The sequence below is a fragment of the Eretmochelys imbricata genome, chromosome 8, assembly GCF_965152235.1.
Source record: "Eretmochelys imbricata isolate rEreImb1 chromosome 8, rEreImb1.hap1, whole genome shotgun sequence".
NCBI lineage: Eukaryota > Metazoa > Chordata > Testudines > Cheloniidae > Eretmochelys > Eretmochelys imbricata.
In genome coordinates, this window is record NC_135579.1 from 54,342,452 (window position 1) to 54,357,273 (window position 14,822).

Below are 14,822 nucleotides of genomic sequence, written 5' to 3' on the forward strand. Positions count from 1 at the left end.
TGCACCAGTTCACGTTCATGCAAGGAGTCACCTAGACACTTCTGCATTAAGGAGCAAATTCTGTGCATCCAGCTCCCATTGACTGCAACTTAACACAACAGGAGCTCCCCACATCTAAAGACAGCATAGCCCTAAATGAGGGTGCCACAGTTTGTGTCACAGGGAGAAGAGTTCACCTCAATTCCTCAGTAGCTCTCTCTTGGTGTCTGCCTCCAATTGCACAGAAAACACATTCAGAATGTTCCATGAACCCTGTGGAGTGATGTGAGTAAATTTTTTTCCCCAGCGTCTCTCAGTGATCTCCCCCACCGTCCCCCCTTGCACTTTTATCTTACATCTGCAGCACAATGGGGATGTATATGTGGTTTAATTCTGTTTAGTAGGACAAAAATATAGCCCAGGATTAATCAAAGAATAATTTCAGTCTTTGATTCCTTCTAGTGTCTTGCACAAGGTTCCTGAGATAGTTACCTCTGCAATCTTGTTTGCTAGGTTGACAAAATGTATAGACTAAGGGAATTCATGATAGATTCTAGAGCAGTGGTTCTTAACCTTTACTGCAGCCTGCACCCTTTTGGTTCTCAAAATACATTCTTGCACCCCTTATCAAAATTCATTGAAGTAGGTCAGTTCTTTAAACCTAGATATATTTTTATTTGTATATTACAGTAATCGTTAAAATGTATAATATTAATAAATACAAAGGTTTGATAAAATATAGTTGTACTTCCGTGCCTGTGACTAATTTGTGTTTTCGATGATTTACCTTCTAAAAAAATCTGGCATGTCTCTCACCCCCAGAAAGGGCATCTCGCACCTTCAGGGGGTGCGTGCACCCCAGGTTAAGAACCACTGTTCTAGAGGTACTTTTAAAGAAAATAGATAGAGGGGCTGTACTATAGGGCCTGCCTTTGGGTGCAGATGTAACCCACACACCTCCTGGGTGTGGTGTTGTGTTCCATCTAGTGGCACCTAGTGAGACCACTAGGGAGAGGGAGAGATAAAATGAGCCTGCTCTATAGGCTTAGCTAACAGCTTTTAGCTCATGTGGTAGAGGCTCATGCACTAAGCTCCAGAGGCCCCAGCTTTGATCCCACCCGCTGACAACCGGGATCTGTCAGCGTTACACAGGCTCAGTTCCACACACCTTGCAAACCTGTGTTCCACTCCCTGCCATTTATTTTACAATCCAGTTGTAAAGGACATCGGTAAACAATGGTTCTCAGATCATAGGTCTCAATGCCCTTTCTGATGGTCCCTCTAATAGAATGAAAATTGACCCATGAGAGGGTCTCTCTCTTACAAAGTGGTCTGCAAAATGAAAAGTAGAGAATCAGTTTTAGAATAACAGTGCTGTCAAATGCTGTAAGGTAATCTTTCCTTAGAAAACACATTTTCTCTATACAGCATATACCCTCTGGTGCCTAAGAACTCTGACCTGCTGCACATGACTCTGAAATGAGACAACCATGCTCCCTACCCTCATTGTGATTCCAGAACCACAAATACCCAGTCACCTGGAGCCCAAGTGTCACCACCATGCAAAACTTTGGTTACTGGTCAATGGCAATGGCATATGAGTGAACTCCTGTTCAGTAAAGCTAAGCCCCTCTGCACCTAACCATGCATCAGCTCTCTCTCTCCTCTCCCCTTCCCATTCAGCCCGAGTGTCAATTCCATCCAGTGCTCACATTATAGAGATAGGACTGGGAAGACATTTATTGAATAAAAACAGCAATGCACTAACAAAACCGTTCATCCTAACGAGAGAAACCTCATAATGACTACAGAACAGAGGCTATACATCCAGCAGCTTCCCCGGCACAGCATCCCTCCAAACAGAGCTTGAAAGCTGTGTCCTACCTAATGCATGGATGTGCAATACCTTTTGAGACCCATGCAGCTTTTCCCTACTTTGCTGTGTGTAGCTTTAGACTCCAGGCCATCCTGTTTACTCAATTTTGAATCAAATTTTTAATCCAAACTTTTTTGGATAGCAAACCCACAAACCACCCTAAACATAGAAATTGGAGCCTACTGTAAATTTATTTATGCATAACTTGGTGGTTGTGTGACACAGTTGATGTCTGTGCATAATCTTTCCTTAAGCTATGCAACAAAAATATGGAAAATACAACAGCAAATAAGTGTCTTATATACTGCTTCAAAACTAGACTCATCCAGTGCATGACATGTTTCCACTGCTTTGTCTGTTTTCACAGTAGGGACCACGTCTCCATATTTATCTGTACAGCACTGAACACACAGTTAGCAATCAATAAATAAAAGCAGTCTATGGACAATAAATACAAATAACTTCAGTATCAATGTTATCAGATGCTGCATGAGGTCAGGACAGAGGCTGTTTTTAAGTGTTGTGTGCGGTGTGCTACGTTGCACACAAATCCCTTTACTTTTACCTCTCCCAGTCATGCCCAATCATGCAATGCATGAAACGTGTGTTCTCACATGACAGGCAGCTCCTACGTTCCCCTTCCTTGTTAGGGATTAGCATGATGGAACATCACATGTTGCCTCCCAACACTACAAAGCTCTTCTGGGGCAAGAAGTATCTTTTTGTTATGGTTTTGGTATAGAGCCTAGCACAATGGGGCCCTGCAACGTGCCTGGGGCTCCTATCTGCTCCCGCAAAACAAATCAATCAAATAATAATTATAATTTGTACTAGAACCATTTCTAGTAAGGGCTTTTGGTTTGGCCTCCTGGGGAGGAAACTTTGGCTCCTTGACAATGCATGTGAAAATAACATTCAGCTTCCCTCCCCTAAAGAGAAGGACTTTAGGGTTGGGGGGCATCATCAGATAGGGAGGGGGTGCAGCAAGATCATGGCTGACATCACAGTGTGAGCAACAAAAATGGAAGAAAGAGCTGACTCAGTTGATCAGTTCTACTCAAGGCCTGTAGCTTTTGGAACCCCATGGTCTCTAGCTTGGAGTTCCAGCTGCCCACGCCCTCACATGATCGACAGCACTGCTTTGGATTGTGCTCAGTTACATGACTGCCCTTAGTGTCCCCTCCAAATAGGTGAGATAGGTGAGCGTGGGGAAGAGGTCTGGAGGGATGGAAGTTCATATTGGCATTATTTACGAACTAACCAGTGTAGTAAGTTTGGGGAAACCTGCTTTCTTGATAGATGACCCAGTGCACCACAGAGGACATATTTATGATCCTGAATAGGCCAGAATCTGCTAGGTGCTACCACTAGCCAAACACACACACAGACTCTACAAAGAGTCCTAGTACTGCGTTTGGGTCACACTCTGAAATGGGCTCCCCCTTTCTCTCTCCCCTTCCTCCTTAACCACCGCTTTTTTTAAACACCAATGAAGTTTCACATTTGGAAATGGTTTTGGCTGCCATGGGAAGCTTATGGTTTCTGAGGGTCCCATCCCTGCTCTAGCTGAGCCTCCTCTGGGTTTGGGTCAGCAGGTCTGTGTAAATTTTGGATCTCAGGAACCTGGGGTAAGAGTCTTTCTCCATGAGGCTGCGCACTTTCCCCTGGGCCTGGTCAAAGCAAGATAGTGAGGGCTCCTGCACATTATTTCTTGTCACCTCTCGTGTCTGGAAGTCTATGTTCACCTAGGGAAAGAGACAACAAGAAGAATTATATAGAGTAACTCTGCTTTATATAGTTAAGAGTGTATGTTTGTCACAGCCACGACTAATAACACAACAACATAACCTTTTGGGGTGGGAGAGGGAGGGATTCATAATAAGTCACTGCACAAATTTTCTAATTTAGGTGGCTTAAGTTAAGCACTTCAATCCATATTAATTTCAGTATTAGCTGTGTGGGCTTAGCACCTATGAAAACCAGACCATTTTTATGTAGGTGCCTAGGTGTGAATTTAGGTGCTTAACTTTAGGCACCTACTGCAAGTCTGAAAATGTTGACTCAGAGTCTTTGTCACCCCAGCTATCCCATCACTCATCAAGACTCCTATGAATTTTTACAAATTTGGCTCTCTATACATTTAGTGTGTAGAATAATGAATTGTTAGCAATTTTAAACTGTTATTAAAATCTTATTAAATAGCTTTAAGTTATTTTTGTTTTACAATAAACTGTTTGAATTTTCTCATAATTTCCCATGACAACTACTTACTAAAAAATATTGTGCCTCGACTTTTCCATTTTAAACCCCCTAAACGCATAATTTTAGCATTTTTGCTGTGACAAATCAATGAATTTTCCCAGATTTTTGCCCTGACAAACAACCAGGCTTAACTGTGGTTGTCATGAGAAAGATGGCTGCAAAGCAATTCCTGTGTGAGAGAGTTTGCAATTATTAATCTTTTGAATAGGGAGGCTTCTGTGGTACACAAATATAGTGCAGTCAAGAAAGGAAACCTTTATCTGTGCCTCCCCTCAGATGGTTACAGCATTAGTTGGCTGTGCATTATGCTGGTGGGTCATTTAAAATTTTGCTACACCAAAGGTCATGACTGTGCGATCTGATTTTAGGAAAGACCAAACCCTTTAGATATCATAGGGATGGACACCTCCTAATCTAACCTAAACCCAAGTGTCTAATCCCAGCTGGAATGCATTCAGTGCTACAGGATGCTGGATCACCTCCCACTCCAGTTGACATAATCAGAAAGACTGCCATTGACTCCTGTGGGAATTCAATTTGGCCCTGTAGTCAGCCAAATCTCAGCTTGGGCTTGAGCCAAAGTACCTTTGAGTCTCTTGCCCCTGGGTCCCCACCAGGAGCCCCGACTCCTGGGCAATCTTATTGTTCCCAGCAGAAGCTCAGCTCACTCCCAGGGTCTTTTCAGCATCCAATTTATAGTCTCCTTGACTCTAGCCCCTGGGTGCACTTCCCAGGACCTATCACAGTTCATGGCCTTTTGCTTATACCAAGATTGTAGTGTCTATCTGCCTCAAATGGGGTGGGGCTTGAAGGAAAATGTTAGCAGCTGCCTAAGGCTCAATTTCCCTTGTTGCTGGAGCTCACTAGCATGCCCTAGAAGCTTCCTTGTTCCTGGAAAAACTCCCCCCTTGGCCAGGATCACCCTTTTAAGCCCCACTTCTACAGGCGTAGCATGTTCTGCTGGTGCACCTAATTGACAGTCCCTGATTGCAGGAATGCTCGTTAGCCTTTCCACCAGGGGGATGGGCATGTGCCCCATCAGAGGCCCCAGATTACCAATATTAGCAAGTCACAAGTTGTGGGTAAAGTCTGAGGTTTTCCCCGCTGGAAGCCTTCTTGGAAATCGGGTACACATTCACTAGAGGAATCTGTAAGCAGGCCCTCTCTGAATAAGCAATATGACATCACAATGCAGGATATAACATCATAAACTGTGACTATGTTAAAGGAGAATTCACAAGTCCAAATTCTAAATTGTGGCTACACTTTCTATTCAGCACAGTGTGCTATTGCTCGTAACTTTCAGCAATTATAACAATGCTGAATAATACAGATTCAGAGGGGTGTAGGGCCTAGATTGCCACATACTCCCTAACTCTTGGAGATTCAACAGGTTAGAGCAGTTGCTGGGAGTGTTGTTGAAGGCAGTTTTGGGGACCTATAAGGCAATAATTTTGATACTTGTGAAAGAATGAAGGAGTGATGTCTCTATCTGTTGATTTGCAGAGGTTCCCCACTGGACGCTTTGGGATGCAGGCTGCAGTAACTCAAATATCCAGACACACTGGCCAACAGTCGCCAGTGAAATCATTGATCGGCTCATTACCTCTGCAGTGGTCCCCTGAAGAGTACAAAATCCCAGCACTGGGGATGTGAGTCACTGGTAATGGAGAGAGATGTGGCAAACATGATGTACCCAACCCTCCTTTCCTTCCCCTTGCCAAGTGAGTTTCCCTGCAATACCTGTCTCTCAGATTAATCCCACCAGAGTGTGTATGCCTACCAACCTCTCGAGGAGCTTGCACATCAATGAATTCTTCAAAGATCCTGTGGGCTTTGGATGCCAGTTTGGTTGTCGACCGGGTCTTTTTGAACTCCTCACAGGCCAGCCAAAACTCCAGATTCTCCTCGCTGAACTCTGTCTTCAGGAAGGCGCGGAATGCAGCCACCCCATCTACAAGGGGGAAACATTGGATTTATGGAAAAAGGGAAGCAACTTCAGACCAGGTAAGACCTCTTTACTGTATATCCTACTGTTCACTATTCCCAACAAATACAATCCCTATTTGTTTCAAAATCTCTGCCATTGGCACAAAGAGACTTAACTGTTGATCATGTGTTTTTTCTACAGCAAGCTCAATTACTGTCCTCCACAGGTTACACAGTTACATGAGGTTTCCATGTGGTTAAAGGAACCCCCTCCTGTGCTGTTTTTTAATCAGTATTTTGCTAGGAATGTAGGCAGAATTTCAAAGGGATTTCAGTGGGATTTGAGAGCCTATCTCCTATAGGGTACTTTGAAATTCCTAGGCTCAAGTTATACATTCTGCTTGCCATACAATTGTTAATGCCTCACTTTGTAAAATACAGTTGTCACTCGGTAAAAAGTTTATAAAATATATCATTTGTGAACTTGTCTCCTTTTACATCTAGGCTTTTCATTACTTTGATTTATTACCTTGACACGTTTTTAACTCTTATTTGTACATAGGAAGTATCTTAGAATTTCTAACCATAACAACTACAATAAAAAGAAAAAGGAAGGAACACTGAGGGGTTACCACCTCTCTCTAGCTAGGTGGTCAAAGTGCTCTTATCTCTTTTAGTGTTTAGCAATTGTGAGACTTAGATAACGTTTCTGGCTAGCTCAGGTTACAAGTTATGATTATGAAAAGTTGGCTAGGAAATTGGAGCATTCTGATTTCTGTGCCTAGGTATATTTATAAAAAGGGGCACATGTAGACACAGCCACTGTATTTATTTTCTCTGCATGTGGGATCCAACCAATTTGGGTCTGGAACAAGCAGAATTGAAATCAATGAGCGCTCCACTCACTTATGGCAGAGCTGAATTTTACCCTTTCAGAACTTTCCTGTAAGGTAGGGCCATATAAGAATTTTTATGACAGGAATCCTTCTTGACCAACATTACCACATTCCAAGTTTGTGTCTAAAAACATCTGTGGGATGGGACAGGGAATGCAGTCAGTGAGGGGAAAGAAGTGGTCTTGGGGAAACTGACGGAAGGTCCCTCCTACTCTCCCTGCCCTGAGTTTGGGAGCTGAGCTCCCCTTCCTCCTGCCTCTTCCTGGGCTGATGAAATAAGAACTTCTCAGGCACAATAATCTAAAGTGGGAGCAGCAGGAGGGGCTGGTGCTTGGCTGGGAATATGATGGGGTTCTAATCCTTCCTGCACCAGTACCAGACGGGAGCTTCCTTTCTGACTCTTTTCTTTCCCAGAAAGATCAATCCCCTGCCCTTCCTCCCCACTTCCAATGGGCAGAGATGAAAAGTGACAGTCTGCTGCCTCCAGCTCCCCCCTCCCACCCCATGGCAGGGGAAAAAGAGAAACCCTGCCCCCGGCCTCCCCTCCCCTAGCCAGAATCCAGGAGACACTGGGGTTGCCATCTCTGAGATGCAGAACCCCACCCCCACATCAGCCCGTAAGGGAGCCCTCCTGCTGTCTCCTACCAGAAGCCCCTGCCTCAACCACTCCACTCCTGGCAAGACTCGGGTCTCAGGTGTTTTTGTGACAACTTGCATTTGGCACGGGCAGAAGACAGGCTATTGGGCTAGATGGACCAATGGTCTGACCCAATATGGCCGTTCTTATGTTCTGTCCCCCTTCCTAGACCCCAGTGATGGGAGGAGCCACTGCGGTTTCAGCAGCTTGAAGACGTGGCACACACCCAGATGGCAGCCGCTCTCCCAGCCACGTGGCATGCATCGTAGTTACAAAATCACTGTGTGGACATGCATGTGCACAGCTTTCAGGGAAGGTTGGTCCCAAGTGGGGAAAAAAACCCCCACACATTAAATCTTTTCACTGGCAAGGCAGTACAAAAACTGTCCAGGCTGGTTAAAAACCAGCCAGCTGACAACCATTGCCGCCACTGGGACACAGAATGGTTCCGTCAGCTCCCTCTCCCCTCTTGAATGTCTCATCTAAGTGCCTTACGCCTTCCAGTAACCTCGCATGCATTCCCCACAAGCAACTGAGAATGGTTTTATGAGAGCTGGGGTGAAAGTGCCTCTTCCTGCTTGCTTTGAAATGGCTAATGTGAGATTATGGACAGAAAGGGGACACAGGGATGAGATGCTCAGCTACAGCTGTATCACATCAACTCTTTGGAGTATCATTTTTTAGTCTTCTTACTGCCTAAAGAGAGGGGGAAATGTGGTCTCAGCAAGGTGCTGTGCCAGCTGCAAAACAAGGGCTTTTGTTGTGCTCACAGCAGTGCTGCTGAAACTGAATGTTGTGATTTGGATACAATGGACTCTACAGCTCCAGGTGCCTGAGGGAGACATTAGCCCCTCTCCAAGCCAACTGTGCAGGGACACGCCAGAGATATGGCCGGGGCAGGAGGTGTATCAGGAACGCACTGCACTCAGGCTGTTGTGAGCTGCTCAGTGGCTTCATAACATGATGTTGTAGGCATCTTGAGATAGAGATGCTGCTGAGGCTGCTCTAGCTTACACCAATGCCTGCTCCACTCCCCGGCTGACCCCAAAATGCTGGAGGCAAGAAGGTGGCACACAACGTGTGCCCTCTTCAAAATCTAGTACCCAGTGTCTTTCCTGGGGAGGTAGGGTCTCAGTGGGAAGGTGAAAACTCAGGAACAGATTAGGGAATCTATTCGGCAGTATGGGATAGCAGAGAGTTTGGAGGAAACAGAAGTTTGAAGGGAAAAAAACAGCAGATCCTGGTGCCATAAGGCTCTTTGTATGTAGCTGGTTCCTGTAATGTTTGCCCTTAAACATTCCATAGTTGGTTAGTGGATACCTTGCTGAAGCTTTTTACAACGACGATAAAGAGCTTTGCAATATGCTTCTAGACACCCTGCCCCTCTTTTCTGGTCTTGATTCTCTCTCTGCTTTTTGACATCCTTAGCATTGACACAGGGGTCACTCTCCAAAAACAGAAGCCTTGCCAGGGGACGTGATGAACAGAGCATAATGTCTGGTAAAAGGAAAGGCTTTCTCATGATTGATGCAGCATGAAAGACCTTTGCTTCAACCCTGCTCCAGAGAGCTGCCTGGGGCAGCAGCTGGAACCAGAGGGTCTCTGCACAGTTCTCTCCCCTTGCTCTTGCTCTGACTTTAGTCAGTGGCGTTTCATTTCTAAATAAATATAGAAAGGGGTTGGATATGAGTAGTGGACATTTTTCTCTTCCTGTTTGTACTCTGTCTCCTTCCCTTCTATTTCCTCTCCCCCCATTTTCTCTCCTCTCCATAAACTTCCTCGCCCTCCCTCTCCTGCAGGTCTCTTGCTAACCCCCTTTTTTCATTCTGTCCCTGTTATTTTCTCCCACCCTCTTCACTTTCCTTCTTTTCACCCTCTCTCCCCGTCTTTCCTTCTGCTCTCCTCCCCGCACTCCCTCTCTCTTCTGTCTATTCCTTCTTCTCTCTTTGTTGCCATCCTCTCTGTTTCTCATGGCCTTATGCAGGAGAGACTTCAAACCAAGGGGCCCCCTTGCTGTATGAAGTCCCACTGCTAACTTGCACTCACTCATAAGAGCTGATCCCCCTCCTGACTTCCCACAGGCTTCTGTCTCCCCCATGCATGAGCTCTCTGTATGTGGAGAAAGCCCTTCTTTTTAGATCAGTCAGCTAGGATCATTCTGAGTTGTTTGGGAGGCTGGAGGTGATGGAGGAGGGATCATCAGAGGACTTTCTTGGGAGGGACTTCAAAACCTAGGGCTGCCCTGCTCCATCTCCCTTTTTCCTTCCGCTTCTGGCTGATTTCCACCACTTACATTCTCTCACTGTGTGGCTGATATAAGGTATGCCTCTGTCACTCTCCCCATGGGTACTCAGAGTTGTGAGGCACCTCACCACCACCTGCCCTTAGCGTGAAGCCGTGTTGTCTGATAACTCAGCTCTTTGGCCAGAGGCTGTTGGTTTCATAGACAAGCATCAACTTCTAGGTCTCTAGCATCCCCCTCTGCAGTATCTAGCTCCTGTCATTGGGCGCACTCAGAAACCGCCAGGTGAGCTGTCCCTAACGGGACAGAGTACACACAGCTTGGCTGGAACCACTCAGGATCAAATTCTTTAGGACAGCTCAGCCCTGTGACACATACCTTTATTTACAAAGATTTAGATGAAGATCAAGTGAGCAAGGATAATAAAAAAGGGTTACGTATAAAACATGCTTCTTAGAGTCTAAGCTTAACTCGAACTGGCTAAAATCCTGGTCTAAGCAGTTTCTCACCTAAGGCCTCCCAGCATCACTAGCCCAATATGGCCAGGATCCAAATTTTATGCATACAAGAAGTGCCGTCCTTTTAGCTCCTCAGTGAAGGATAAGAAAGGCATCCTTTCCCCCTCCTCTTTTAGGCCAGCCAATCTTTGAAGTGCACTCCCATACAAGCCTCTTCTCCCCTGTTGCTAGTTTGTGTTCCCCCTGTTTGTTTCATATCTCCACCATCAACGTGTCTTTCCTGTTGATTTCACATGCGAATATGGTTTCCATTGTTTTGGCTTAATTTACGTGTGACAGAGAGATGTACATATTCTCTCCTGTCTGGAAAAAAAACTATTTGTCAACTCGTCCTGGTTACATAATTTAACACCTACTTTAGTAGGTACACGTAACTCCTTGCACAGTGACCGTACATACATCTCTTAATGCTTATGATGACCACTATGATATAAGCTTTCACTGGATACCTCACACAACAGTCTTTATCGATAAATACCATGGCAGCAATTTTGTTCCATGTAGTGAGTGTGTCAGACATGATAGGAGTTGCTGAACACTGAACCCTTTGCCAGTTGGCATTGAGGGGTTGTGAGGGCACAGCCTGTGAGAGTGAACAACAGATTACTGTGCACTGTAAGACAGCTTCCACACTGTAATGCTGCCCTGCAGCTTAGGGTAGGAAGGGAAGAAGGGAATTGGAGAAGAACACTGGAACTAACAGAAGTGCCAGGGTGGATTTAGGTCTATAGAATTTTGTTCCCTGAGTCGGACCTTGGCCTCGATGCTGAGTTTAAGACCTGCACACTCATGAAGAGAATCATGGAAGCGTTACTTACCAAAGGAGGTCAATATCTTTGTTTCAAAGCACTTCTCACCCAAATGAGGGGACTCTGGCAGCACAGTATCCCCAGGACTATGTCAGGTTCAGTACTGACTTGAACAGAAAACCATCATCTACTGAGTCACCTACTGAAGTATCAATTAAAGAAGCACGGAAGCTAGGAAGTGTGATATATAAACTACATATCAAAGATAAAGTGAAGAAAAAAGAACAGCACTGGGAGTCTTCAGATGGCACAGCACAGTGCATCCTTAGAATATACAGACCACCATCTCCAAGGACATGGCACTTTAAGAAGGTATAGGTGTACTTATTTAGGGGCATGATCCTTTAAAATAGTTCTAGTATACTTATTCAGGCATCTGACTCCAAAAAGCGTTGGGTGTAGGGATTACCTGAAACCAAATGGGGAAGTGATTACTGTTGGAGCAGACCTAATGAAGACACTGCAAAGAATTCCTCTAATGGGGGAGAGCATCAAAGCCCATAAGAGGACCAGATCTGGAAGGAATTTGCAAGTCTGTGAGAGCAAAGCAGGGCTGTCCTTAGGCATAACCAGCATATGCAGCTGCGTAGGGTACCCGGAAATTTGGAGCACCACTGTGACCATAGGTACCGACTTCTCATCTTGCCAGGGGGTACTTGACACCACCCTTCTGCTCCAGGCCCCACCCCCACCCCGCCTTGTTCCCTGAGTGTGCCCCGTCCCCACACCCCCCCATCCCTCCCGGAGCTTGAATGCCATAAATCAGCTGTTCGCGGCACTCAGGAAGCACTGGGAGGGAGGGGGAGGAGTTGGTAAGCAGGGGGCCGCTGGCACGCAAGAGGCATGGCAGGGGGAAGGAGGGGAGCTTGGTGCTGATGGGTGCTCTGCACCCACTAAATTTTCTCCGTGGGTGCTCCAGCCCCGGAGCACCCACACACAGAGTCCGCACCTATGACCGGGACAGCAGGTAAGAGCGGGTCGATTCCCCCACATCCAGCATGCGCTGCAGCCTCCTTCCTAGGCAGAAGGCAGGGGCCGGATTCATAGAGCCAAATGCACCAGTACTGGGGCACCAGTTGCACAGAGATGGGGCAGTATAGGGGCACCAGTATTCACAGAGCCAAATGCGCTAGCGTAGGGGCACCAGTTGTGCCAGCATAGGGGCACCAGTTTAATAATACTGTGTAGGGCCCCATAAATCCTACGAATGACCCAGAAGCAGAGCAGCGAAAGGCTAGTTCATTCTCCTTTCACTCTTACCCTGTGAACACAAGCCAGGTCCCAAAGTCATTACTTGGGTTTTACTCACTTCTCATTCGGCCATGATTCCCATTGACTTCAGTGGGAGTTTAGCCTCAGCCTCACTAAGGACTTCAGTTTATGTCCCTGTGTACCTGCTCCACCTTCATGCTGATCCCTAGAGCTGTAAGGCGCACCGCGGATCTTGGGGAGGGATTGTGCTAAGTATACTTATTTCCCAGACAATTATCTTTTTCCGAGATCCTCCTGGGGTGCTAAGGCTCCCCCTGTGCTCCCAACACAGGGATGTGCCTAAAAGTATAATCTAACCTATAAAACTATAATCTAGCCCTGTATGCTTTAAGTAATTGTCATATTTGGCACTTATGTCACTGATTTACAGTGCTGTACAAACATTAATGCATCCCCACAGTTCATCTGGGAACTAGATAAGTATTATTACTGTCCTTGTGTAGATGGGGGCAGTAAAGCAGGCACGTTCATAAATTTTCCCAAGGTCAGTAACAGAGCTGTAGTTAGAACTCAAAGAGTTCCTCATAACAAGCGTTGTGTTCATTCCCTTAGAACATGGAGAGTAGATTGACTAGAGCAATAAGGGTTGAAAGGAAGGAGCTCTGCAGGCTAGTGAATGATGAGTGGCAACTAAGGAAGGCCTCAACATCTTGAGAAGATCCAAGACTAAAGGCTTAAATCATTCAGGCAGACAGTCTAATCGCCAGGAGTCTAGCCAATGCTGGAACGCGAAGATTAATGATTATTTATGTAATGTTTGTATTTCATGCCATAGATGTGATTGGCACTTAACCTAGGAAACAAAGGCATAGGTTGAGATTTTTAAAGATATTCAGGTGTTTCTGCACTTAGCACTGCAATGCCTATGTTTCATTTTTCAAAAGGAATTTAGACACTTAGGGGTCTAAATACTGCCCTGTTGACGCTGAATGAGGTGAGGGTACAGGAACATTTCTTATCCTAGTAATTGCTTTGATGAATTTTAGACTCATGTCAGTAGCACAAAGCAGGTACAGTGCTGTCCTAGCTCAAAAAGAGCCAGAAGGAGATGGAAATCTGTGGGAAGAAGGGCAAAGAGTGATCAAGAAAAGGCAGAAAAAGGATAATATGTCAGAAGAGCACAGAGATCACACAGTACGGAGGAGGGAAAAATAACTGTCACAAAACTAAAAAGGAAACATACATGAAAGTTTTTCCATGTCTCTTTGTTGAAAACAGATTGAGGGTTTAAGGACAGTTTGTCCTGGTGGATATTGGACAAATGACAAGCCACGTGTCCAGCCCCGTGAGAGATGCAGAACAAGATGCGCCATTGCTTCCATCTCCGCTGGCATACTGTCAAAAGGAATCTCCATCTGGCTGGCCAGACCATGTCTCCTGGGCATGAGATACAGAGAGAGGCTACTCTTCTGTCACTTACTGAACACACACTCTCCAGGCCAGACCAAGCTCCCGTCTCATGGGAGTCATCATTAACCTTAATGGCATGAACTGGGAAAAAAATGTCCAAAAACAGCACATTAAAGTCACTTCCTAGTAAATGTACTAAAAGCACGTCGCATTGACTACAGAATCCCCTTCCTATGCTACCGAACTTCCCTGAGGTTTTCCCCTCACTACTTGCTTTTAGAAAATGAAAATTTGACATTATTGTGCACTATGCAGAGCTCTCTGTCCTGTCCCTGGCAAACAAGGAGTTAATAGCAACTCAGGTGCTCCAGGGCAGAGCCATAGGAGCAGTTGCTCCTGGCTTGAGAAGGTAGAGACTGCCTGGGAGAAGGTTGTTCCCTGGGCCAATGCAGCCCCAAGCCAAGGGAATATTTGTGTATTATGTTTTGAGGTTTTTCTGTGATGGGAAGAGAAAGCACTTGCTGCAAAAGGGGAGCTGGCTGGCTAATCCTGTGCTTCTGAACAGCTCTGCATCTCCAGCAGGTAGATACGCCGCATTAAGTTGTTTACCTGAAAGTATCAACAGAATTAAGACTTCAGCCACTCTTAACCGGTTGGCAGCAGTTCCTTTAAAACAGTGTTAGAATGATGGAGGTGGAGTCACGTGCTTTATCCCCAGACTAATGCTAAAGACAGATGCCTGCTGCAGAGCTGTGTATGATTAGAAGCACATGAGTTGTGCTGCCTCCCTTGTTCCTGATCACGTCCCAGTGTCAATGCTGATGTCTTTTTATATGATCTGCAGACTAGACAGTTGGAATCATTCCATTTCCTTTATCCAGTAGGGCATTGCCCATCCTGGGAGACCCTAGAGACATGGAACTAATTCACTGGTGACCTATGACCCCTTTGTAACAGCATAGCTGGCCTAAAAGGGCTTCCGAGTAGCCAGAAGCTCTCTTCCCTGCCAGGAATACCCCTGGTGCAGCTGAACTCCCCAGCAAGCACAGAGG

General features: G+C 45.7%; 1 protein-coding gene across 2 annotated transcripts in view; it reads right to left on the minus strand.

Moving 5' to 3' along the window:
- Nucleotides 1-3,417: 3,417 nt before the first annotated feature.
- RGS8 (regulator of G protein signaling 8) overlaps nt 3,418-14,822 on the minus strand; it is a 28,232-nt gene continuing 16,827 nt past the window's right edge. For both annotated transcript variants that reach the window (XM_077824389.1, XM_077824390.1), the window contains 2 exons: nt 5,905-6,071; nt 3,418-3,600 (listed from right to left, as the gene is read on the minus strand). In XM_077824389.1, the coding sequence (XP_077680515.1) occupies nt 3,418-3,600; nt 5,905-6,071 (350 nt within the window). The remainder of the gene's footprint in view (nt 3,601-5,904; nt 6,072-14,822) is intronic.